This window comes from Eptatretus burgeri, chromosome 4 (assembly GCF_056783735.1).
Source record: "Eptatretus burgeri isolate ZD-2024b chromosome 4, Ebu_testis_v1, whole genome shotgun sequence".
Lineage (NCBI taxonomy): Eukaryota > Metazoa > Chordata > Myxini > Myxiniformes > Myxinidae > Eptatretus > Eptatretus burgeri.
Genome location: NC_140964.1, coordinates 126,392,574 through 126,420,185, shown reverse-complemented (window position 1 = coordinate 126,420,185; position 27,612 = coordinate 126,392,574). Strand labels below are relative to the sequence as shown.

General features: G+C 44.5%; 3 protein-coding genes across 7 annotated transcripts in view; 1 reads left to right on the top strand and 2 right to left on the bottom strand.

Annotated features, from left to right (window-relative positions):
• SYMPK (symplekin scaffold protein) overlaps positions 1-8,480 on the bottom strand; it is a 121,727-nt gene extending 113,247 nt beyond the window's left edge. The window contains exons 1-2 of one of the 2 annotated variants that reach the window (XM_085879978.1): positions 8,300-8,480; positions 896-955 (exon numbers count right to left, since the gene is read on the bottom strand). The gene's annotated coding sequence lies outside the window, so the exon portion shown is untranslated. Of the gene's footprint in view, positions 1-895; positions 1,175-8,299 lie in introns of those variants that run through there. The other variant, XM_085879979.1, reaches the window with a different exon arrangement.
• On the top strand, positions 8,313-9,326 carry TBCC (tubulin folding cofactor C). Its single transcript, XM_085879980.1, has one exon. The coding sequence runs from the start codon at positions 8,313-8,315 to the stop codon at positions 9,324-9,326; it is 1,014 nt and encodes a 337-aa protein (XP_085736106.1).
• A 1,989-nt stretch (positions 9,327-11,315) lies between these two features.
• The window catches only part of CDAN1 (codanin 1), a 142,406-nt gene continuing 126,109 nt past the window's right edge, over positions 11,316-27,612 (bottom strand). Inside the window, exons 23-29 of one of the 4 annotated variants that reach the window (XM_085879974.1) lie at positions 25,622-25,700; positions 25,340-25,494; positions 25,127-25,234; positions 19,835-19,898; positions 17,099-17,259; positions 14,446-14,559; positions 11,316-11,672 (exon numbers count right to left, since the gene is read on the bottom strand). In XM_085879974.1, coding sequence (XP_085736100.1) covers positions 11,526-11,672; positions 14,446-14,559; positions 17,099-17,259; positions 19,835-19,898; positions 25,127-25,234; positions 25,340-25,494; positions 25,622-25,700 — 828 coding nt within the window. In that variant the 3' untranslated portion in view covers positions 11,316-11,525. Of the gene's footprint in view, positions 11,673-13,029; positions 14,062-14,445; positions 14,560-17,098; positions 17,260-19,834; positions 19,899-25,126; positions 25,235-25,339; positions 25,495-25,621; positions 25,701-27,612 lie in introns of those variants that run through there. The other 3 variants (XM_085879976.1, XM_085879975.1, XR_015057814.1) reach the window with 3 other exon arrangements.

Genomic DNA, 27,612 nt, shown 5'->3' with positions numbered 1-27,612 from the left:
TACAGTTTAAACACAGTATCTGGTACAGTTTAAACACACAGCATCTGGTACAGTTTAAACACACAGTATATGGTACAGTTTAAACACACAGTACGTGGTACAGTTTAAACACACAGTACGTGGTACAGTTTAAACACACAGTACGTGGTACAGTTTAAACACACAGTACGTGGTACAGTTTAAACGCACAGTACGTGGTGCACTTTAAACACACAGTACGTGGTACAGTTTAAACACACAGTATATGGTACAGTTTAAACACACAGTATATGGTACAGTTTAAACACACAGTATATGGTACAGTTTAAACACACAGTATATGGTACAGTTTAAACACACAGTATATGGTACAGTTTAAACACACAGTATATGGTACAGTTTAAACACACAGTATATGGTACAGTTTAAACACACAGTACGTGGTACAGTTTAAACACACAGTATGTGGTACAGTTTAAACACACAGTATATGGTACAGTTTAAACACACAGTATATGGTACAGTTTAAACACACAGTATATGGTACAGTTTAAACACACAGTATATGGTACAGTTTAAACACACAGTATATGGTACAGTTTAAACACACAGTACGTGGTACAGTTTAAACACACAGTACGTGGTACAGTTTAAACACACAGTACGTGGTACAGTTTAAACACACAGTACGTGGTACAGTTTAAACACACAGTACGTGGTACAGTTTAAACACACAGTACGTGGTACAGTTTAAACACACAGTACGTGGGACAGTTTAAACACACAGTACGTGGTACAGTTTAAACACAGTGTCGATTCACATCATTTCACTTCTTTTTTTTAATACTGGATCCGCTTGTTCTCGGGGAATGAAGAACGGATGCATTTTGTCATCTCATGAGGACGTTCATATTACCGTGATTCGCATCGGAGACCAATCCGATCACCACGTATACATGTCACACACGGAGAGCTCCTGCAAGAGAACAGATATATACCGGAAGTCACCTCAAAACATGAGCGAGGGTGACCGGAAGTTTAGAAAAGGAAATCTCTTCAAACCGCCGGAGACAACCTCAAACACCTTTTGAAACGACGACTCGAACAGAAAAAAAAACTCGGAAGCATTTTCCGAATCACATATTTTGAAATGAACTTTTTACACAAAATTGTTTTTCAAATCAAAGCATGGAATCATTAAATGTATAAATGGAATGAAAGGCAGGTAAAATAATGTCATTCATTTTGTGTGAATTAAAAAAAACATTCATTATTCGCGCAGAACAGGGCAATTCCGCATGGATTACGATAATGATTCCACCGTCATGGACGGCAAACAGGGCAATTCTACATGAATTATAATTACACCGTCATGGACGGCAAACAGGCAATTCCGCATTCAAAATGATAATGATTACACCGTCATGGACGGCAAACAGGGCAATTCCGCATGGATTACGATAATGATTACACCGTCATGGACGGCAAACAGGCAATTCCGCATGGAAAATGATAATGATTACACCGTCATGGACGGCAAACAGGGCAATTCCGCATGGATTACGATAATGATTACACCGTCATGGACGGCAAACAGGCAATTCCGCATGGAAAATGATAATGATTACACCGTCATGGACGGCAAACAGGGCAATTCCGCATGGATTACGATAATGATTGCACCGTCATGGACGGCAAACAGGCAATTCCGCATGGATTACGATAATGATTACACCGTCATGGACGGTAAACAGGGCAACTCCGCATGGATTACGACAATGATTACACCGTCATGCACGGCAAACCGTGCTTAAATTTGGTGAAAGGCTGTTTTCATCCACATCCCGAAGATGTACACAGTACAACGACATATCCATGTAACCTGGTGTTGGCTTCGTGGTTCGGGTGGCTGGATTGGGATCCGAGGGTCCTGACTTCAAGTCCCCGTTGGCTGTGCAATTAACACCAGGTGGGGTTGACTCAGCCTGTCATCCTCAGGTCAGTGAAATCAGTGTATTGGTTTTGGGGCACAGCATCAGTGGCACAGCCCTGCTTCCAAGAAATGATCGCCACCTGGTAGGGCGGAAGCGAAGTTGCCATATGCAAGAAGAACCGAGAAGGGCACTTGGTAGAGCACATACCTCCACCACGTCATGCCTGATCCAAGAGAACATATCGGGCCCAATACATTTTTGAAATATCATATTATACAGAACTATATCGTTTTTGGCACTGTTTATCAAAGGTGAAGAATCACTTCAACAAGCTCAAATGAGCTAAGTCTTGTGCTGGTGGTGCGGTGATGTCAGGAAGGAGTGGCAGCTCGGCATCATCTCCTCAACAGGCAGATGCTAAATGAGAAGCGTTCCAGATCCGTCCATCGGACAATTTGTACGTGTGAGATCCTCTTTGCTTGAACACAACTTGAAGAGGAGCTGAAAATTTGGATTGTCCTTTTCGGAGGACGCCAGGTTTCCTCACTCGGACGAAGGAACCACATTGAAAGTTCACATCCTTTGCTCCACGGCGTTTGTCGGTGTCCACCTTTTGTTTGTTCTGCTTCTCTTGTACTCTGAGCGCCGTGTCTTTGTGTGGCGGTGTGTTGGGCTTCGGCATCTACAAACCAGTTACACGTGGCTTAGTGTGCATCTCCCTCCCATGAAGCGGTTCAGCAGGTGATCGCTGTGTTGTGGCATGTCGAGTTGCCTGGTATGTTTGAAGAAAGCCCGTTGAAAATGTTTTCCAATCTTTCCCTGCAATGCCAGCATTGAGCGAGCTTTCCTTGAAGCTTCTATTGAATCGCTCAATTTCCCCCATTCGGTTGCGGGTCGTACACTGCTTACTTACCTGTGGGTAATGTCTCTGTCTTTCAGAAAGGTTTCAAATTCCTGAGACGTGAATTGTGAACCATCGTCAGATATCAACTCCTTTGGGTTAGCTTGTCTGCTGAAGACAGTTGACAGGAACTTGATCACTGAAGTGGAAGTGACATGGGAGGTGAAGGCAATTTCTGGCCATTGGTTAAAGTAATCAATGAAAGTGACAACGAAAGGACAATCCAGTGGTACAAAGTTGAACGGCCCCACTATGTCGATTGTCAATTTCTCCAAAGCGGCATCGGGATAAGGAACCGGCTGTAGTGGTGATGCGTGTGTCACAGCTGTCTTGTCGTGCTGCTGGTAAGTAATGCACGCCTTGATTGTGGACTCGAAGTGTGCGCCCATTCCCAGCCACCAAGAGAGATTTCTTCACCGCTGCTTTGTCCTCACTATGCCCTGGTGCGTATCATGCGCTAATTTGATGAAATGTGGCTGAAATGCCTTCTGAAGAAGAAGGCGGTGAGTACCTCTCATCACGCAGTCCGCTAGTAGTGACAGTTCAGTTTGCAAACTGAAGTAAGGAAGGAGATCAGGATCCAGGCCTTTTGACGTTTTTTGCCAGTGCTTTGGAAGCAATTCACGCAATTTTGTTTGAATGGGGCAGGAAATACAGGCAGTTTTGAATTATTCAGCTGTCACTGCAGTAAGGGTCGATGTGAGTGTGACAAGCTCAACATCATCCTCCAGGTCAGGTCAGGTCAGGTATGGGAGCATGGGCCAGAGCAGCGCATCGCTGCGTCCACTTTCCACCAGTACTCCAGGGGCCTCCGTCTGGCCATCCCCCAGGCAGATGCCTGGCCCATCCCCATCTCCTTGAGATGCCGATCAACCTGCTGCAACCACGAGGCACGTGGTCGGCCCATTGGCCTCCTCCACTCACGAGACTCCCTCGCTGAGAGAATCTGGTGAGCAGGATCAGCGTCAGGAAAACGAGCCACATGTCCATACAGCCGCAGCTGATGCTCATGGATTATGCAGGTAACAAATCTCATTTGAGTCTCTCTCAGCAACCACTCGTTGGACACAAGGTCCAACCAGCGATAGCCAAGGATTCTCCGAAGAGACCTGGTACCAAAGGAATTAAGTCTCCGTCTCAGATCCTTGGTCAGAGTCCAAGTCTCGCATCCATAGAGCAAGACTGGAAGCACCAAGGACCTGAAGACTCGGACTTTCGTCCTCCCGCATAGGTACCGGCAGCGCCACACCCCATGATCCATTGAATCCATGGCTCCCCAGGCCCGACCCAGATGTCTATTGACCTCTGACTCACAGCCAGCAGAGACATGAATATCACTGCCAAGGTAAGTGAATCTCTCCATGACCTCAACATGCTCACCACAAACAGACACAGACAGGACAGCAGCATCCAAGATATCAGTGAAAGCCTGGATCTTAGTTTTGACCCAGGAAACCCATAATCCCAGCAGCTATGACTACTCATTCAGCACCTCGAGGGCCCCCAAAAGGATATCTAAAGTCTCCGCCAAGATGACTGCATCATCTGTGAAATCAAGGTCAGAGATCTTGACATTCCCAAACGATGCACCGCAGCTTGATCTCTCCGCCATCCTCCCGAGAATCCAGTCCATACAAGTGGTGAAAAGTGTGGCGGCCAGTACACACCCCTGACGAACTCAAGTAACAACGGGAAATAAGTCAGAGATGGTACCACCACACTTCACAGCAGTCTCAGTACCAGAGTAGAGTTCAGACATCAGATCGATCAGTTTTGGTGGCACCCCATGAAGACCGAGAATCCTCCAGAGGGCATCCCGATTCACTGAATCGAACGCTTTACAGAGATCAACATAAGCTGCAAAAAGCCCCTGCCGAAACTCTCGCCTGCGTTCGGTGAGGACCCGAAGAGCAAGGATACGGTCAATCGTTGACTTCTTTGGTGTAAAGCCTGACTGCTCTGGACGCTGGTGCTCAAGCAGATGGTGGCAAACCCTATCAAGAATTATCTGAGCAAAGTGGTGATGGGATGAGGTGCAGTGGGGAGTAAAAGAGAGGTGGCAGAAAGGAAGTCGAAGATTGGAGGAGGTGGAGGAATGAGTTGGAAGAGAGAGGGCAGGTGAAGGAGACAGCTTTGAGAAGGGGAAGTGAGGGGAGAGATTGGAGGGAGAAGGGTGAGAGGGGAGAGTTGTGGAGTGTCTTGACGGCGAAGTGTGTGTGTTTTACATTGGGGGAGTGGTACTCGGTGTAAGCACCTGGGTGTTATTTCGTGTGTTCGGGTGTGTACACGGGGAAAATCCGACAAAACTGCTCATGTCATTTGGAAACACGTGGTTCGTCAGTTAAATTGGGGATCTGAACCTTCCCGCTGATGCTATGGATGACTCCGGGTGGGAGCCAAAGCTCAATGGGTCACAGTGACCTTGCAATGGGGATATCCATGCGAGGTTCGAGTGTGAACACCGAGTCAATACTCGACATGTCATTTGGGAGGACTATTTTGATAAATTCTCCAGGCCACAAAGTAGTTAGGGTGGCTGGCTTGTGATCTTCGGGTCTTGAGTTTGAGCCCCGTTTTCCACTTAATTAACACCAGGTGGTGTTGACTCAGCCTGTCATCCTTCCGAGTTCGGCAAAATGAGTAGCAGTGTACTGGTGTAGGGGCACAGCATCAGTAGCATGATGCATCAACATCAACATCAGCATGATGCATGATAGGGGCACAGCATCAACACCCCAACAAAATGAGAGCTGCCTGGCAGCCAAGCTGCCATATGCAAGAAGAAGAAGAAGAAGAAGAAGAAGAAGAAGAAGAAGAAGAAGAAGAAGAAGAAGAAGAAGAAGAAGAAGAAGAAGAAGAAGAAGAAGAAGAAGAAGAAGAAGAAGAAGAAGAAGAAGAAGAAGAAGAAGAAGAAGAAGAAGAAGAAGAAGAAGAAGAAGAAGAAGAAGAGTAGTGTGAGGTGGGGCACGTACGTAGTCCATGTGCTCGGCATCCTGAATGGCAATCAATGCTCTTTCCCTTAGAACCATACACGTATGTGGTGCCACCACCGAGGTAACTTGGTGCTTCGCACGGTGGACGGCGATGTCATTGGACTCCATGAAAGGTGTTCCTGCTGGTACCTCCACATCAACATTGTCAACCACCAGGCCCTCAAATTGGAATTATCTTTCGTTGCGTGTCAGTGTGAGTCTGGTTTCGCCAACAATTTGAAGAGGGAAGGACCCATCTGCCTGATGAGCAGACTGTGCGCTCTTCTGAATGTTGGCTCCAAAGTTTCTTGCAGTGGTTGCACGAATCAAGTTTCCCGTGGCATCACTATCGATGGTAACTCGGGTTGTGTGGTGGCCATGGAACGTGTTGAGATACGGAGACTGGTGAACCTGGACACGTAGGGTTGTGGACAGTTCTGGGTAATCTATGTCGCTACCTATCTTGTCTACATGGGCACATGTCAAGTCTCCCGATTCGTCGTCAGACTCTCCGTAAGCTTGTATGGATGAATCTGCGAAAGGACTTGACAGGGTTGTGGCGATGGAAATGATGCCGGGAGGGAGACTTGCGGTCGAGATGTTGGGATATGCATGGACTGTGCATCTTCAGCAGTGCGGAGCTCATCTAATCGTGATGAGTGAGAATGACGTGGATGTGTTAAAAGTGACGGTGAGTGTTTTTGTTTGGTGTGTGTGTGTGTGGGATATCGACATTGTTCAGTGTGATGTGTGAGGCAGTGCTATGTTCCTTGGTGTAATTCGTTAAAAGAGTGACCGTTGATTTTGAGGGGGCTACTTTCAGTCTGTTGGTGGTGAGCCAGGTTTGTAGGGTGCTGAGGAAGGGTTGAAGTTGTGCTGTGGCAGTATTGAAGTTGCTATAAGTAGAGGGAGTGGTTCTATCATCCGCATATGAGGCTATTTGTATATCCTCGGGTGGTTGTGGAATGTCTTGCATGAGCGGATTAAAGAGTTTGAGGGAGAGGACTGAGCCTTGACGGACTCCGTTCGGAAAGTATCGAGTGCGCGATGACGTGCCGTAAAAAATTACGAATGGCTGTTTGCACGATAGCTAATTAGCCGGGCAGTGTTTGGTGGTGTTGTGCATGTTTGTGTTGAGAATTTCATTTGTGAGTAACAGTTTTGGGAGTGTGTCCAATGCTTTGCTGATGTCCGCTGCGGTGAGAATCGTGTGTTTTGGAGGTTTTCTATTGTTGAAGCCTTCAAAGGTTGTTTGTGTGAGGTTTGTGAGGAGAGTGGTGGTGGAGTGGTTTGGCCTGAATGTGTGAGAGAGGGATGTGAGGGTTTGTGAGTGTGAGTGAAAGGTGTTCTGTAACTTTGGAGGGTGTGCAAAATAATATGTGATCGGTCTGGAGGAGGCTGCTTTGTAAGATCCTCGTGGAGGATCTCGAAGTCTTACTCACGTTGTTGTTCTTGTGTACTTTTTTTGTTTCACAGCCTTCAGTTTTCATCGGAACTTCCTGAAACTTGGCATATATATGTAGAAATACCCTGCGCAGACAGTAACCATCTCGGATTTTGAAAATTCCTCCGAGAAAAAAAGTTATGACGTCAAAATATCTCCGCTAATGGAAATCGCATAAAAAATTATCTCCGAAATTAGGCAAGCTTTTTGAATTCTGTTTACGGGAATCGAATAGGGCATCAGCAGAGATGAATTACCGCACATATGATACATCACTATGACGTCATATAAATTTTTATGACGTCATTCCTATTTTTTGACATTTTTTGTTTCACAACCCAGAGTTTTCATCGGATCTTCGTGAAACTTGCCATGTATATGCAGAAAGCCCACGCGCAAGCAGTAACCATCTCCGATTTTGGAAATTATTCCGAGAAAAAAAAAGTTGACGTCATAATATCGCCGCTAATGGAAATCGCCTATACCGTTATCTCCGAAACTAGGCAAGCTGTTTGAATTTTTGTTTGCGGGAATCAAGTCGGGCATTAGCACAGATAATTTCTCGCAAACCTGATACATCGCAATGACGTCATATTCGTTTTTATGACGTCATCATTAAGAGGACGAGGATCTCAGCTCATTTGAGCTTGTTTGGTTTAAGGAGGGAAATTATTTTGCCTAGTTTCCAAATTTGGGGGAATTAGCGAGTGTTGCAAGAAGAAATTGTTGGAAATTTTTTTTGAAGAAGAAGAAAAAGAGGAAATTGTTTTTTGATAATTGTTGTTGGAATTGTTGTTGTTCAGCGTCGTGCACAAATTTATCCCACATCGTTTTTTTGTCATTAGTACTTTGTGTTTGTTTGCGATGTGTATATAGAGCTGTGTTTACACGCCGTGGCTTATATAGAGTCTAGTTGTTCTGAAAACGGCATTTAAAATCAACGGAAGAAGAAGAAAATTTATGATGAAGAAGAAGAAGAAGGAATAAATCAGAAGAAGAAGAAGAAGGAAAAACATTTAGAAGAAGAAGAAGAAAAAAATTCCGTAAGAAGAAGAAGAAGAAGCATTACGTTACGTCACGTTATGGCGGAGCCGGCTTTTCCAGAATTTTTGCGGAAGCAGCTTGAAGAGCGGGAGCGATCCCGAATCCTTCAGGTTGAGCAGCGGCTCCAAGGTCAGAGTTTCAAGGATAAGGAAGAGAACGTCCGAGACTTTGAGGAGCGATTCAACAGCGAGCAGGCTTCACTGAAGGCCCTCCTGAAGACCGCAGGCCCGGAGCGCCCTTGGACTCGTGAGGAGATCGACGGGTACGTGACGCGACTGTGGGATCACCTGGCGAGAATGAGGAGCGTCCTGTCGGCCAAACTCGCCTACCTTCCCGCCTTCCAGGTACGTCAGGCTCAGGAGGCGCTTCACGACCTGGAGGCTCAGATCTGCCGCTGCCGCGAGCGGCTGAAACCCAAACGTCGATTCGCGTTCAGCGACCGGAGGAAGAAAGAGCGGGAAGGAGAGTCCGAGGACCCGGCGGTCGGTGGAGCCGCCGATCGTGTGACTGAGGGCGCCGAGAGGAATCCCCACCCGAAGGAGATCCTGTGCGGGGTACACGACGTCCGCGGGGAGGAGGTGACGATGCACGAGGACGAGGTGCGAGGCCGACACGTGACCCTGTCGGCGCTGCACGGCTGCACGGTGTTGCTGCACGGCGAGGCCGCCTCTCTGCGCGTTTCGGACGTGACCGCGTCGTCGGTGGTGGTGTGCGGAGCCGTGTCGTCCTCGGTGTTCCTCGCACGCTGCGCCCGTTGCACGGTCGCCGTGCGCGGCCAGCAGCTCCGGATGCACGCGTGCACGGCCTGCGACGTTTACGTGCGCCTGTCGAGCCGTGCGGTGCTCGAGGCGAGCACGGACGTCAGGTTCGCGCCTTTTCCCGACTCGCTGCGCTCCGTGCCGGGCACGGCCGTCTCGGACACCGCAGGCACGAATTGGGATCTTGTGGATGACTTCGATTGGCTCGTTCCTGGTGAACCTTCACCCAACTGGATGGTCATTCCACCGACGGAGCGACGGGAGGACTGGACCAATGGGGAGAAGCTCGAATGAGGACGACGACGACGAGGACGACGACGATGGATTCTCAATGCTTCGTCTTTATTTATTTATTATTCTTGAGTTAAGGTTTCCTTTTCCGAAATCGCTGAGTTGCACAGTCCGTGTGCGATTCCCAGCATGCCTAAACCGCCGTCCTGGTACCGAGCAGGCACGGCCTCGTGTTGTGTGCTTCGTCCTGCGGGCGTGACACGTCAAGCTACCCTGTCCCACGTACTAACTCTAACTGGCATTGGCTCATCCATGTGTTACATTGCAGTGCCTTTCGAAAATGGCAGCCTCTGGTGTGCCTGTCCCCCAGGTCGTGAAACTGTTCTTTGTAACCTTGGCCTGGTCCATCATAGTAATTATCAGCAATGATTTAGACATTCCTTGTGAACCTTGTCCGTGGTGCGACGCTCGAGGCACATATATATATATATATATATATATATATATATATATATATATATATATATATATATATATATATATATATATATATATATATATATATATATATATATATATATATATATATATATATATATATATATATATATATATATATATATATATATATATATATATATATATATATATATATATATATATATATATATATATATATATATATATATATATATATATATATATATATATATATATATATATATATATATATATATATATATATATATATTACATATGCGAGCAAGGGTGGGGGTTGTGGCCGTGGAAATTGAGAATAAAAGCACACCTGCCTCTGGAGGAAACGCTGTGCACGGACTCTTAATTTTATAAACTAAGTCGAGGCTCATGGAGGAGCTCGAACATCGAACGGATCAGGACGTAACAGGGAGGTGGGGTGGAGTGGGCATTCCAACAGCAGGGTTCTTATTTATTTATTTTTAACAGGCTCTAAGGTTCGTGGTGCCCTCGGCCAATGATGCTACCCCACAGCCCTGTGCTGAGTATCAACAAAGAAGTGGAGGGAGAAGAAGAAGAAGAACCACACCTTTCGCATCTTCAGTCACATCGTGCTGCCAATGCAGTTTTTCCGTGGCAAGGAGACGGTCCCGGACACGTCGCTCTACCAACTCGAGATACTCAAAATGGCTCATTCTTCTCATTTTGTCGACCTCGGGTCAACCCCACCTGGTGACATTTCAACATCACAACAGGAGCTCAAACTGAGGAGCGCAACATCTCAAGCCAGCCACCTTAACCATGAAGCCAACACACCAGGTTAAGTGGCAGATGCAACACAAGTTGAACACCTGATTATGACTAAGTTAGGGTTGTGGTGTAATGTGAATAAAGCACATGTCCCCCATCTCCCTCCTCCTTTTGCGACCTCCTCTCTCAACACCCCTCCTTTGACTCATCAGACCGCATGTTTCTGAATGTCCAAACCTCTGCAACTCGACTCGTCTCAGAAATGCAGTCTGGTCGTTCATTTGAGTCAACTGCCACGGAGTGCTACCTGCCCTCTTTAAAAATGTTTCCTTCAATCCCTTCATCCGATGGTTCATCGATTTGGGATGCTTTCACAAAAGCTCCCTCTCAAGTGCCGATTTATCTCGTCTCGGCTGCAGCGATCATACCCGTCCATCCTCTCAGCCCTGTTGCTTTTCAAGAGCTCGAGGCGACACGACGGGGTGTCAAACCTTTCCTTGTTGATCAAACTATTGACAGGTTTATAAATGTTTTGATTTTTCCTTGCTGTTGGGGATTTACTTCCATTTAAATCTTGTCAATTGAAATGTGGAATCAACTGGCCTGATCTCTAATCAGTTTGGATTCTATCCTGGTTACTTAAATTTGGACATAATACTAGACAGCATTTTCTCAATTGGTAATGTATGGATCGGAATCCCTCAACCTTATAAGAGGTCGGGGGATGTCTCCAGACATATCCCAGACGTTTGATGCATAAAACCCTCTTATTCCCCTTTGTTCGTCCATTTGCTCGTTCCGAGCCAGGTGTCTTCCCCAACCACACCACCCTCAGTCACCCTTCTATCCTCCATCAATTTGTTCTTCCAAGAGCCTGAAGTTTACAACGATGCCAGTAATAATGAAAATAATCTTTATTTAGGACAATTAAAACATATGCGCAGAAAAAAAAAAAAAGGTTAAGAGCATTCTGTAAAAGAAAACGAAAACCTCACGTGCTCAAATGAGGAAGCTCACAAAAGCTGTGAAGATTGATCAATTCAAGCACAGATTTTCAGTTGTGGGGATGAGTGAGGCATTGGAAATATCCTCCAGTGGATCCTGAGGAAGGACACTGGGTTGCGTCATCCTGCAGAGAAGACGGAATTGCCCAGCAGCAGCCTCCAGGTCTCGAAGCACCTGCTGTTAACGGCACGTGGGTACAGGAACCACCGTGGTCTCAGGACAGCATTCCATGACATTTACTGTTCATGTTAAAAAGAGTGCAATTAAGTGCCAGAAGGATTGCAAACCTCAAAGTCTATCTATCGTACCAATACATTTCAGCTTCTTGCTCGTTCCTATACGTCGGCTTCACGTGCAACACAAAGTTGCTTAAAAACCCAATTGGTGCTTATTACCTCCGCCACCGAACGTTGACGGAGATTATGTTTTCACCCCTCTCTGTCTGTCTGTTCTTCTGGTTAATTGCAAAATCGAAGATTTTTCAAGTACAGGTATATTGGTTATTCGATCTTGTTATTGTCTCTGTCTGTCGCTGACGGGTCACAATTTTCCACCGACCTTCATGAAACTTCACCACATGGAAGAGTTTGTCATCAGGAAGAAGCCTATTGTTTTTAAAGTCAAAAGGCCAACATAGGCCAAAGTTCAACAACTTAGGTGGTGTTTCTAAAATCCTCAATTTTCATCCGATTGACTTGAACTTTGAAGAGGAGTTGCATATTTGGTCATTGGATTCAACCACCAATTATTTTTGAGGTCAAATTTGTTTTATGGATTTTGCAAGTATCGTGCTCTGCACGACGTCGTCTTCTTGTTTGTCTGTGAGCAGGATGTCTCAAAGTTGTGTATGACAAGGACAAATTGATTAGATTTTGATGAAGATACGGATCCTAGAATTTTTTCAGCGATTCTTCACCGTTGAGAGATCGGGCCAAAAACAATATAGAGCACGATATCTCAAAAAGTTGTGGATGGATTCAGATGAAACTTGGTGGACAGGTTGGGTGCCTGACACAAAAGAAACGATTCGATTTTGGTGAAGATGGTGATCAGGATATGAACATTTTTAATCTTTTTTTTTTTTTTCATAGATTCTTCACCAATGAGAGATAGGGTCAAAAACGATAATTTCAAAAAGTTGTGGATGAGTTATGATAAATTAAGTGGATGAGTTGGTTCAGTCTCAAGACCAAGCCAATTTGATTTTGGTGAAGGTCCGGATTCAGATTTGACCAATCAGTGGGATACAAAATGTAAACGGTTCAGTCTGACGGAGGTCTGCAATCCACTGAGTGCTGTTCTGGTTGCTTATGCAATATTCGGATGGAGGATCAAAGACTTGTTGTTTTCGTCCTCCCTTCAGATGACAACTAACTCTTGAAGGAGATTTTTCTTTTCTTTTCCCCACAACCTCTTGAAAAAAAATAGGGACAATACTCCTGGGTGCTCATCTGGTGGCAACTGGATAAGAAAAGCAGGGAACCACTGGTAGGAGTGGTTGACCAACAAAAGATTTAATGGAGAAGAAAGTAAATAACTATGAATCGTTTTTAATGCCATGAACAAACTTTGGTACATCTTGGGTGATGAAGGTTGTGGTCAAGTTTCATCGAAATTGTGTGTAGTTTCAGAGAAGAAGTCACAAGTGTTGTGGATGGACAGACGGACTGACGTGCCATCCCATAAGCTCCTCGGAACTACATTCCAGGGAGCGAAAAAAAAATTGTAATGTTTCTGAGGGTGGAGGGGCATCAGTTATTCGATGAAGGCCATAACACTATCCAACATGCTTGTTTTAAGGACTGGGGCTCATTCTGTATTTGTGCGCCATTGGAAGACAATGTTGTAACCTGTAGTAGATAGAGAGGTGTGTATGTCATCGTGTTCTCACATGTCCAGAATCAGGTAAAGCCTGGCGAGTGAAGATCGTCTCGGATTGTGCTGAGCACATGGACTGGCAGGATTTTTGGGACTCAGGACTTATTGGGGAAGAATGGAAGAGCCATTTAGTTGGGAAGAGTCAAGATTGGCTGATGGCCCCTTGCCAGCTGCTGTTGCAGGATTTGGTGGCAAAGGACTGCTACAAGTATTGACGACACCAATTGGCAATGGGGAGGGGTGCTCTGCTCGGAGCCCCACCCCCGGAAAAGTCAATAGAGTGAGTGACAACACCATAATGCCAGCTAGAAGCAGGCCTGAATGAGTTGGTCCTGCCACTGGACGACCCTGCTGTCCAATCTCACCTGATTCTTTGTTCATGTGGATGGTGATTGACTGTGGCGCCTTAGAAAACCAGTACAATATTGTAATTACCCCGAAAGCGTAGCGCAAAGTGTTAAGCAATTGGTTCACTCTATCTGTCCATCAGTCGATTTGTATGATCGAGGAACTACTTAATTTTGAATGAATTTTATATTTTGATTACTGTCGAACATGAATCGGAACACGAACCTGAAGTTTAGCAGTACTTTGGCTCTGAATTTGACAAAATGTGCGGAGTCGAATCCCGAGCACGCATGCTCGCTCACAGTATAGCAGTTGCTTCAGTCCGTCCGCCAGTCTGGCACTGAAACAAAATTGAAAACCATTCCACACAGGAAACCTACTTTAGTGACGTCATAAAGGACACAAGTGGGCATGAATGCCTCATTGAACATGTTAAATAAGGTGGCATTAAAGAAGATGCATCAACGGCGGTAAACTTCTGAATTATTTTTTTTTCACAGGTCGGTGTTGTGATATTGGTGGGTGGGAAGAAACGGTAGCTTTTCTTCTTTTTCAAACTGGTGTATTAGTTTGAAACGGATTAATAGGACGGTCCTTTTATTCCATCATCAAAATGTTTCGAGATACGAGAGAGCACAACATGAAATATCCTTTCATGTTTTATGATGTGAAAATCATTGATTTTTCCGTTTGGTGAAAGATGAATTAACCAAAAATAAGTTACCGATGGCCAATGTTCAACGAAGAGTTTCTCCCAACCTCCGATCGTATCTTTTGGGTCCAACAGACCCTGGTTTATCAGATGCACCAGAAGATCCACCAACTCCTGTAAGTTAATCTACACAGAAAAAAAAAAAGACAGCAATTGGAGAATAATTAAACGTTACAAACTACAATTGGTCACTTTAAAGAGCCCCAGCATGCATGTTAGACAAGTTATAACAGACATGATAAACCACCACCACTACGATGACCACTACTTAAATTAATCCCACCCTCATGTAGGGTCAGCTACAAGTTTTTCCTTCCCACCATTCTCCCCCCCCCTCACTCCACCCCCTATCCCAAGCATCCTCTCTCCGTACCCCCACTTCTTAAGTCCCTCTCCACCACTTATTCCACATCTTTTGGTATGCTCCTTCTGTCAACTGCATTCATCATCAAAGACTCGCCTAAACGCATCCCCCTCCTGAGCACGTGCCCCAACCAACGCAGACGTGTCTTTTTGCTAATGTCCTTTTTACTCCTGCCCACCTCCTGATGTGCTCATTCATTAGACATTCCCATCAGCCCTCTCATAATCTGCATAATCTTCACATACATACATACTGTTACGGCTGTGGAAATTCGCAGAACACCATATAGGTCCTTAGTTCAGTTATGCCGATAAGTTCGTGTTCAGTTAGATTTCCCCACCGTTGTTTAATGGGATTATTCGTGTCACCCGGGCTGTGATCTTTGAGTTAGCCGTTATTCTTTGCTATTGTTATTTTGGACCAACCACACCACCAACCACCTTTTTTACAAGCACCCAACCACACCACCCTCAAGACCACCACACAACGCCAACAACACCACCATTACAACAACCACACCACCAATCACCTCCACACCCACGCTACAACCCTCTCCGCATCAAAAACCGTCTCTGCCATGGAGAAAGAAGGAGCTCCAACACCACGCATGGGATTTTCCCTCCTGCTTTCCCGCGCTTCGGGATGGGGGAAGGGCAGATTGAACCAGGGGTCAAAGGTGAAGTAGGGTGGGGGCCTGTTTTTGGGCGAAAATGGGCCCGGCGCCCCACCCCCTTGGGGCCAGGGCAGCAGATTATTCTTCCCCCACGGACCGCAAGGGGAGGGGCGGGAGCGTTGGGAATAAAAGGGCACGCTGGACGCAGCGTGTGTTGTAAGAAAGAAGCTGTGTGGAGAGAACCGAGTCTCTGTCGGGGTTCGGAGTGTGTCTGTCGGGGTTCGGAGAGTCTGGATAAGCCAAGGAGCTGTGTGGAGGTCTGGGCTCGTGTCATAGTCGGGAGCCTGGAACAGTCAGTCGGTGGAGGTCCGGGCGTCGCGAAGGAGACGCGGGCTGGAGGTGCCGCCCTGCTGTGTTGCGCGAACCTGCGCGTTCGTGTGGGGAGAGCCGGAGAGAGCTCGCCTGCCACGCGGAAGGCCCGAGCTCAACCGCGGCTACGCTAGCTGCCGTGGGGACGGGACGTCACGACTCGCCCCATCAAGGCACCACGAGGGTGCAGGTAACTGGCAACGGTCTCGTGGGGCCCTTTCGGTCACCAAAGCCCCACGTTATAAAGGCCCACGGGCCCAGTCTGACTCCCTTGTCCATGAGGGGGTCTTTCTTGCTTTTCTTTTGAATGAATGTTGTGGCGCCGTGTCCCGCTAAGTAGAAACTGTTAAGTGTACATTGATAATAACTAATAGACGGTGGTAACTCTTGGTCCTTGCTCGTGTTTTGTGCCCGTCCCGCGCATTGCTTGTTTGGTTGCATGACTGCATGCATGTTTTTGCATACCTGCATGGCTGTATATGTGCATGTGTGTAATTAAATGTGCTTAGTTTAATGTGAACCTGTTCGTCGTGTCATTTTCCCATATTGAACCGCCGTATTGCATTTCGGAATGGTAGTTGGTTTTTGAATACCGATAAAAGGATCGGGTCCGGCGAGGTCTGGCGATAATACCCCGCTCGGTTATCCCAGAACGGAACGAACCGCTTAAGCGGTTCGTGTCCAAGCAGGCCTTCGCCGAGGTACGGTCTGTCGGTAGGTTGCCCGCGCGAATACTTAGGTATATCGATATTTGGCAATTGACCCTGTCGCGCGCGGGTAGAATAAGGACTGGGCCGTGGTGGGGTTAAGAACCCAACCGTGACTGGTTTCTGGCGTTGTTCCAGAAAGTCACGACTGAATTGCTCGTCCGGTGGGCGTGCGGCTGCTATTCGTGAAAAATGGTTGTTCGCACGCTGGGCGAGCAGTAGATTCGTAACAATACATACATACATGAATATTATTGAACATATCATTGTCCTTTATTCCTTGATGAAACTACAAAAGAACAGTTGTTTTTTTATATTGTCGAGGCTTGTGGAGGAGCTAGAACAGAACAGACCGAGATAGAACAGAACAGCATATGTGGAAGGTTGTGTGACATTTGAAGATTGAGACCAAAATTATGACGCAGGCTATTCGTGACATGATATATGGATTATGTGATACGATATGGATATATATATATATATACTTGCATTTTCAACAATACCTCATATATCAAAAACAGATGATAGGTGTTAGAATGGAAGGAAGAATTAAAAAAAAAAAAGTTTAAAATAAATTAATGCAGCTAGATGGCAGGATGTGTAAGGCCTCACCCTTCCTTTAGATCCTTTCAGTGAGACTGCTATAGTACGGGGGGCCAGTAGAAGGTAGAACGGAGGCGAATGGATGCAGTTTCTCCATAACACCTCTAAGTCGTATAGCAAAGCCTTTCTGTCAGAATTGCTGCCGTGCCAATCAACATCAGTTCGCAACACTGCAGCAAACAATGACAAAATCAAACAAACAAAAAAACAACATCAATATGTAATACAGTAACCTTAAAAGCTGACAGGTGATCATAGAAGCAACAATAATTCCAGATTCGTTTCCACGGTATATCACCACAAACCTGGAAAATAATAGTCGCAAGCAAACTAGTCACCTGATGTAATGATGTGGGCTTGTTCATCCAATAAACTAGTAAATTAATCAGGCCCCAGACAGTCAATTTTGGGATAGCTTTTCTCCAGAGCTGGGTGAGTGCAATTCTAACAGGTATAGTATCTACTGTTGCACCGAATGCTTTGTAGAAAGTTCAAAGTGGGACCAAACTGCCAATCAACTCAAATGGTACGAGTACATTTATCGCCGGGAGAAACAAACGGGTTATGTTTAGAGCGTCGATCCTTCATCGGAGTAAAAGGGCTGATGCTCGAAAAGTAATTTCTCACTTTGGTACATGTACTCCAATCAACTATTTGTTGAAAATATTTAATCAAACTTGGTGGTGTAAAGGGTTAGAGCCCTGTTCTTCGTTGTGTGGCCCGCGAGCCACTGGCAGCCCCTGACACGCAGCCAATAATATACAAATGTGAAAACACCCCATCATAATCCACCATAAATGCTATCAAATTGACCCAATGGTTTCACATGAGTGTTCCAATGTGAAACATAAAAGTAACATTACTACATCAGCAGAAGGCAGTATGCAAACAATTATGCTTGCAGCCCAATTAACGACAACAAAGAAGAGTATATGGAGGCGGGGCCTAATAGCAGCCATTATGGAGTCCAGCAGACAGTGGCGGCTCTCGAACTGATGTCTTACCGGCAAAAGTGGCCCCCCTCTAAAACAATAGTGAAGATCACTGGGTTAGAGCGTCCGCTCCAAATCTGAAGGTCGGTGGTTCGAACCCCCGTCCAAGTCATACCAAAGATTTTATTTAAAATAAAAATTGGTATGTGCTGCTTCCTTGCTTGAGACTCAGCATGGTGTTGGGATGGGAATGGGGTGAGGGGGGGGGTGGGGGAAAGTAAATTGACAATCTAGTTTAAGAAAAGAAACAGAAGAGGAGTGAAATGTAGGGGAGGAAAATAGAGAAAGCAGTTGAAAGGAGATTGGAATGAGGGCAAGAAGTATGGAGTGCATGCATTGTTGGTTGTTATCTCCATATGCAGGTTTCAGAAGGTGGAACGGAGCCCTCCCAAAGTATCCACGTGTGTGTGTGTGTGTGTGTGTGTGTGTGTGTGTGTGTGTGTGTGTGTGTGTGTGTGTGTGTGTGTGTGTGTGTGTGTGTGTGTGTGTGTGTGTGTGTGTATGTGTGTGTGGTGTAATGTGCCATTGTCGCCTGCTACCTCCACACGTTGGTGGGTTTCAGGAGATGAAACAGTTTCCGAATCCATCCACAGCTTTTTGAGATATAGTGCTATATATCGTTTTTGGCCCTATCTCTCAATGGTGAAGAATCACTTCAAAAAAAAAATCAAGCAGTCGGATCTGGATCTTCATCAAAAATCTAATCAGTTCGTCCTTGTCACACATAGAGCCTGTCCACAAAATTTCATCCGGATCTGTTCACAACTTTTAGAGATATCCTGCACACAAACAAACAGACAAACAAGCAGTCATAGACTGGTACTTAAGAAATCGTCAACTTGACCTCTAACCTTGTCTAATAAAAGCTCTCTCGAGAAGGTAGCGATGCAAACCAGAGGTTTCTACGATGATTCTGTCCCAAACCATCAAAAATAGAATGTTTGACCTCACTGTGACTGATCAAAATATAATCAGCACGAGCCATCACCCTCCTGAATCACGTGGTGTAATTTGACATTGGTAGCTTCTTCTGTTCTCGAGTTATTGTGCCTAGAAACAAACACACAAACAAACAAACAAACAGATGACGGAAGTCATCAATATACTTATGAAATCTTTAGATTTCGTAAGTAACAAACTGACAGAAAGGGGTGAAAACATAACCTCCTTCACCTTCGGTGGCGGAGGTAAATATATAACAACTGGCCAGCTCAACTTTTGTGGTGGAATGTACTCTACACTGATGACAACCAGTGAGCAAGAAATGCAGCCATGGATGGATCCCTTTCGCTTGGGGGTGTCGGGAGGGTTGTTGGTTTCCTCATAAAAGGCTTCTAAGATGTACTGGAAGTGGGTAGTAATATAGTAGCAGACAATGCCTATGTTTTTCACAGACTACAACGAAGTCAGAGGTGAAATCACTCGTATATCCCCTCCCGGATACAGTTCAGAAACCTTGTTTACGGTATAAAGGATATCTAAGCAGGGTGGGTGTTCGACAGATGTCCCCCCTTGGTCAGCACCTTTGCGAAAAGTTCTGCTGGTGTGGCACAAGGGTTCCCGCACTGCTCCGTTAGACAAATTTGGACATTTGGACTCCTGGACAAATTTGGTTTTGTATTAAATAAATAATCAACCTTCTACATGGATGGACTTGCCACAGCTCGCAGCAAGCTGAGCTGACTGTAAAACGTAATTGCGTTACACTGTATTTGGATGAAAATGGATCTTGGTTCGTTAATAAGACCTTTACCCAACAATGCTGCGAGCTCCACAGAAAGATGCATCAAAGTCCTCTCCACTCGTGGAAGTAGAAACTAAGGAGAGAAAAAAAAAAACATCAAAACAATGGAACATTACATTAAAGTGCAATAATAAATCAATTATTTACACTGGTGACAAAATGTAGATTTTTGTACAGGACCATCTATATTATTCACCAGTGCATTGTGCTAGCATTCTGCAAGCAGGTAAATTAATTAAATGAAGAAAGAGTGAGCAGTACGAGCTCTTTATTAATCCATAGTCCAAGCTCCGCCCCTGTCCCGGCTCAGGGAGCGATGCACCACGGCACAGTCAAAGCACCGCCCCTCTCCCAGCTGAGGGAGAGAGGCTCTACTGGCTAACTTTTGTTTTTGATATTTTCATTTATGGACTTATTTTCTGGAATTGGCACCTCGAGTCGCATCAGTCTGTAAAATTTCAGCTTTATAGCCCACCGAGAAAACACGAAACATTTATATCAGAAAGTCAGTGGTTAGAAAGACTTTATATATTTCATGCACCACCATCTCAAGTTTACCACCATCTCAAGTCATCCCCCCATCCAAAATCAGGATCTTTTATACACCCGTTAAACCACCCCACACCCCTCACAAAATTTTGCTTGTGTATCCATATTGTCCACCTTTTGCGTTCAACAGGTCTCCGGGAAATCCTCGGCTATCGCTGGTCGGACTTTGTGTCCAACGAGCAGTTGCTGAGAGAGAATCAAATGAGATTTGTTACCTGCATAGTCTGTGAGCATCAGCTGCAGCTATACGGACATGTGGCTCGTTTTCCTGACGCTGATCCTGCTCACCAGATTCTCTCAGCGAGAGAGTCTCGTGAGTGGAGGAGGCCAATGGGCTGACCACGTTCCTCGTGGTTGCAGCAGGTTTATCAGCATCTCATGGAGATGGGGATGGGTCAGGCATCTGCCTGGGGGATGGCCAGACGGAGGCCCCTGGAGTACCGGCGGAAAGTGGACGCAGAGACACGCTGTTCCGGCGCATGCTCCCATACTTGACCTGATTTTACCCCTCGTCGTTACCTGCATCCCTTGTTTGTCTGTCTCCCTCTGCCCTGCTGTTGGAGTTTCCCCTTTCTCCTGCTGTTCCCTTTGTTGTGTTGTGTCCTGATTTTGTTGTGTGTCAAAGCTCTTCCACGAGCCCAGGGCATGTATGTATGTATGTATGTATGTATGTATGTATGTATGTATATATATATATATATATATATATATATATATATATATATATATGTATATATATATATATATATATATATATATATGTATGTATATATATATATATATATATATATATATATATAAATATAAATATATATATATATATATATAAATATATATATATATATATATATATATATATATATATATATATATATATATATATATATAATGTTACTGTATAAATCGACAATCGTGATGCAAACTTATATTCCACACTACCCTCCCTCCACAAACCCAAACTCTGACAGTGCCCCAATCAAATTCGGCTAAATGCAATGTCTTAACGACCATCGTAAGGATCATTTTAGAAATTGGACGATACTGTTAGACCGCAGTTTACGTCAGGGATGCGTTCCTGAAAATTGCGATGAATATCGAAATGACGGAAATCAAAACAATTTTTAGCCGTGTCGCGTTGCGAACGCTGGCTCTAAGAGAGCTCCGCGTTGTTCTTCTTGTTCTTCTTCTGGTGAAGACAAAACCTTTATGACGCGGCTCTTGGACACATTTGTCCTTGTTCTTATAAGAATTAATGTAACAAGGGAGGGATGCGTTCCTCAAGTCGCCATTTCACGTATTCGATGTCCCTTTTCACCAATGTTACCCTTTTTTGATTAACTAGTACGTGGCCGTACGTGTGGCTGTACGTGCAAAAACAACAAAAAAACCTTTCAAACCGCGTGCCAGAAACAACCACACAGGCCGTTCCTTCGCTCTCGCGTGCCCGTACGTGCGTGCAAAAAAAAAAAAATAAAAAAATAATTAAAAAAACCTTTCAAACCGCGTGCCAGAAACAACCACACAGGCCGTTCCTTCGCTCTCGCGTGCCCGTACGTGCGTGGCCGTACGTGCGTGCCAGTACGTACGTTCCCATATGTACGTGCAAAAAATAAAAGTTAAAAAAACTTTCAAACCGCGTGCCAGAAACAACCACACAGGCCATTCCTTCACTCTCGTGTGCCCGTACGTGCGTGGTCGTACGTGCAAACCAAAACAAACAAAAAAACTTTCAAACAACTACACAATCCGTTCTTTTGCTCTCGTAAACGACAACTGGATCGGGGCATTGTGTTTATCTATAAATGCGCATAAGAAATCAACAAATTATTAGAATACAGGAAGTCATCACTATCCGGAAGTCCGTACATTGTAACCCGTAATGGGGAACACGGCTGAGTATCTCTTCCCCATCAGCCACGCCGACGCAGCAACATGTTCTGTCATTGGTTACTAAATGGCGCATCGGCCATGCCTACGCAGCAACGCGTTCTGTCATTGGTTTGGTAAATAAATGGCCATAACTTGGGAAGCACTTGTCCGATTAATATCACACCTTGAAAAGGCACATACTCAGGTCCCCAGCAATATAGCTGGCAAGTTTCAATTAGATCGGACCAATGTTTGTTGAGAAACGGTGGTCACACACACACACACACACACACACACACACACACACACACACACAAACACACAAACACACAAACACACAAACACACAAACACACAAACACACACACACACACACACACCTGGAATTATACATAGATGACAGTTGTATTCAAGTACACAAATGTATAAATAAATAAATAAATTAAACAATTACCAGACATCTATCTATATATTACTAAAACTCTCATCTTGTATGTATGTATGTATGTATGTATGTATGTCTGTATGCCCCCGAAAAACAGCCAAAACGGTACAAGATAGCGCAAAAAATTTTGACCCACCTTACCCACCATTCTCCTGCGGTGTGCAGTATCAAGTTTCGTTAAAATCGGGCAATGAAAAAAAAAATTAAAAAATCAATTCCCGATTCAGTCAAGTACTCTTCGGGAGTATTCGATCAAATCAAACAACCTCAGCGGTATAGTTCACTGGAGCTGTCTTTTTTTCTTTTTGAAATGATTTTTTTTATCAACCGCTGTCACAACGGGAACCCAACGGGTTCACGGGTCATCTAGTATTTAAATAAAACTAAACCTCTTCCGGAAGTGGTTGAAAAGTTGGTGGTACCATGTCTTCTTCCTCCTTCAATGAACGGCAGCATTTTTATGATTCCCGGAGGGAGGAATTAAATGTTTTGGTATTGATGTCTGTAGTGTCCTGCTTAAAAAAAATTAAAAAACCCCAAAAAACATTTGTTTTCATTATGAGTCAGAATTTCAACTGCTACCAATTGGCTAATATTACAAGTTGGCTATTTCGGGAACCATCAGCGATCGAAGATCGCAACACTCAAATTATAGATGGTATGCATCGTAGTCGGAGGCAAACTTAATAACCGGGCAATATCACTGGCACATTCACCCACATCCATTCGCCGAATAACTTCGAAGGTTACACTTTAACAATATCTCTGAACCAATCCACAGTGCAGTACATTTCTTGATGTGCAAAGCAAAGTACAGTAGTTATTTTGGTGATTTTGCAATCTCCTGATTTGGTACTTTAGCGATGTATTCTGGTGTATTTACCATTCTTGTAAAGTATGAAAATGCTCGAGGATAACAGGTATGGCTTTTAATGCGACGCAAGAACGAGTTGAGGCGACGCAAATCGGGTCGTGGTAATAACGTGACGACGTTTTTGTGAAACGACATTAAAATGGCAGATTTAAATCGGGGTATTACAGCTGCATTATGATCACCCCTTTATGTCCAACTATCAGTTGAATGATTAACCATATTTACACAGGTACAGACAGGAGAGCTCAGATGTTGCCTTGATCCATTTCGTCTGGGTTTGTTGTTGGTTTAATGGTTGCGGTGGCCAGCTTAAGATCCTAGGGTCCTGAGTTTGAGCTCCTGTTGTGCAGTTAAAGTAACACCAGGTGGGTTGACTTCAGGAAATCATTGCATCAATAAGTGCACCATCTGTCAAATGGGATGATACGCTCATGATACAGCTGCCAAGAGTAAATGCTGGTATGTGGGCATCACACATCCAATGGTATCTTGCAGAGTGAGCAATCGTTGCCAGATCCCGAGTCAAATTGCAAATTCCCTTCCCCAATCAGCCTTGGGGAAACTCCACAAAGTCTACCCGAAGTTGGAGCTCTGACATTCACTTCCCATTCCCAACCAATGGTCTGGGGCATGGTCCGCAACGTGGCTGTAATAAAACAACAACACTTTTACATCATTTACAATCTCACGGAAAAGCGGAGCGTTACTTCGGGTATTTATAAAGCTTTCAAAATCAATCCCCTTTTTCACAAGTATTACTCAAGCCCGAACCAGCAATGGGGACACAGCACAAGGTCTGTGGAATGTCTCTCCAAAGGTGCGTGATCATAAGATGCGAGGAACACTGCCACAAGATTCCTGGCTTTTACCACTCTGTTTTTAACACTGTAGTTTTCAACCTATGCCCTAAACTGTTCCTTCAAATCCTTGTATTTTTGGTATCCCTTCTAAAATCACACATTTTGAAGAAGAACAACAACCACTCTTTTCACGTCTTCAGATGCATATGCTTCAGATGCAGTTTTCCCTGGCTATGAGGCACGATTCTGGATGGGCCGCCAGTCTGACGTGGGACACTGCAATGTGTCATTCTTCCCAGTAAGCTGGTACTCATTTTGCTGACCCCGGAATATTGACAGATCGAGTCACCCCACCTGGTGTTAATTTAACAGCTCAACAGGAGCTCAAACTCAGGACCCGAGGATCTTAAGCCAGCCACCTCAACCATTAACCAAACACCAGGCTTTATATTTTGCTTCAGCACTTTGTTGGACCTCTGCCATAAATGCCTTTAGAGCCAGTGATATGTCTTCTTTATTTGCACACAGTTCAATTCAGTGTTTTTAAAACACCCATCAGAAACTCAATCCCTGCCATAGTGTGTGATTTATTATATTTCTTTACTTATTGTTCAATAGTAATATCTCAAAGACTTAATGAATTATCAGCGAGGGGAGAAGGGCAGGGGGAAGAGGGTGTTTGCTTAATCGTGGGCATATAAAACAGTTCTGAAGATGTAATCGCGACAACCTTCCATATATCAAATATATGATGCCGCCATTTACCTTCCGGCAGCCAATGGCACGTGTCATGTCTACCACAATGCTTCTTGCAACTTTGAATGATGGCTCGTCACTGGCCAGCTGAGACCCTGTGGCACAGCAGAGGAAGTCCTGCACCAAGGAATACGTCAAACAGCACTCGTGAAACAAATTACATTCCCAGCGTGGCATGAGACAAAAGCCTCGAGGACATGGTTTGCTGAAATAAAACCCGACCTTGAGGCTGTGTATAATCCGTGATGGTCGAGGTGCTGAGTGCTCGCAGCCGAAGGGGCACATGGAGCCCTTTGCAAGATCAAGACAAGTGGTCATGGTGGCATCCTGCTTGGAAATCCATTCAATACTCGCCTCAATTTCTTTCTTCAGGAAATCTGCAACACAAAAGGCAACTATCAGTTACAAACAAAACAAACAAACAAAAAAACGACCAACAGACTATCGGAGACCAATGAACACCTCACACTAAAAAATTAACAAAACCGTAACTGTGGCACCTACTCGTCAAGTTATCTTGCAGGAATGTGGAGGCTTTCCTTACTGCCATGCTTGCTGCAATCTGCCCAGCTATTGCTGTCACCTACACACAAGAACCACAACATGCAATGAAAAACACAATCAGCGCAATGACTTGACTTGGCACAATCAGCACAATATCTGACACTGTTTTCTTCACAATGCCTGTAATAGTGCATAAAATAAAAGAAAAACAGATCCAAGAGAGTAATTATTATTACAAACTGGCAGATATACCCGTAAATGATCTCGTGACTGGAGATTGAAGCGATGCCCATCACAATGCAGCGACATCTTCAAGCATGGCGAACACTTTGACAACTAGAACGGGCACTCATAGAGCGCATACTTTCGCCGCCACTACTTTTTTTGTTCTTGGTATGAGTGTGGGGAACTGGTTTCATATGAATGGTCTTATGACACAAACCACATATCTATAATGTCATGACCCCCCCCCGACTTTCGGGGGCTATGGACTAAACAACAATCAACTCACGTCGTTTTGGCGAGTCTTCACTCGCAAGCTCGGTGAATACAACGTTTCAACAAGAGAAGGTAATCTCGTTTGATGCTGGTTTCATGCAAATCGAATAAGAATTGACTGAGTTATGCCGAAAACCGCATATTTTTCAAGGGCGTGACCCCCCCCCCGACATTTTACCCCAACCGGTGACATGTGTTATGACGTCATTGTGTCACAAGATTGGGCATTAAATTCTGAACATTTTGGTGCTGGGTTCATGTAAAGCGGACAAGAATTGACCGCGTTATGACAAAAACCGCATATTTTTCAAGGTCGTGACCCCCTGACCTTTGACCCCTAACCGGTAACAAGAGTATGGGCGTCATTGTGTCATATTGCATATCACAAGATGAGGCGTTGAATTCTGAACATTTTGGCGTTAGTTGCATGCAAATTGAATAAAAATTGACCGTGTTATCGTAAAAAGACGATTTTGACCTTTTCGTGACCTTGACCTTTGACCCGAACGATCCCAAAATCTAATCGAATGCTTCCTGGCTAATAACCAATCATCCCACCAAATTTCATGCAATTCGGTTTAATACTTTTTAAGTTATACGAATCACAAGATTACAAATAAATAAATAAATAAATAAATAAATACACGCCGACCAAAACATAACCTTTCGCAGAATGCGAAGGTAACAAGGTGGTGTAAAAGGCGCTGCATCAACGGCAGCAAATTTCCAATTTTTTAGATCCTCGTGGAGGATCTCCAATCTTACTCATGTTGTTGTTCTTCATCTTCTTCTTGTGGACTTCTTTGTTTCACAGCCTACAGTTTTCATCGAAACTTCCTGAAACTTGGCGTATATATGTAAAAATATCCTGCGCAGACAGTAACCATCTCCGATTTTGAAAATTCCTCCTAGAAAAAAAGTTGACATCATAATATCACCGCTAATGGAAATCGCCTAAAAAATTATCTCCGAAACTAGGCAAGCTGTTTGAATTTTGTTTGCGGGAATCAAGCCGGGCATGAGCACAGATAATTTATCGCAAACCTGATACATCACAATGATGTCATATTCGTTTTTATGACGTCATCATTAAGAGGACGAGGATCTTAGCTCATTTGAGCTTGTTTTTTTCCCCTACAACCTTTAAAATCTTTATTATTTCAACTGAATTACGTATATACAGGACTTGAACACTATAGAGCAGAAATCACCTTTTTGGCACATTCAAAACCCCTCCGTTTAGCAGTACAGTACTTTGACAAAATATTTCGTCATTTTACAGTCTCAACCAATCAAATTTACTTCTCACAAACCCCACCCATGTCCTTTTTTTCTCAAGATTGCACGGGGTAAGGTGTTCTATGAACTCTATTCCAACTCCTGGGACATTTTGTTGTTATCTTGATGGTACATTGTAGGAGTGGGTGTTTTTTCTGCAGCTGTTTAAATGGCAGGAACCGTCCTATTAGTCCAGTAATTGTTGATGTTCCTGC

Excerpts from the sequence above, each read along its gene's own strand:
- TBCC (XM_085879980.1), top strand. The coding sequence starts at position 8,313 with ATGGCGGAGCCGGCTTTTCCAGAATTTTTGCGGAAGCAGCTTGAAGAG.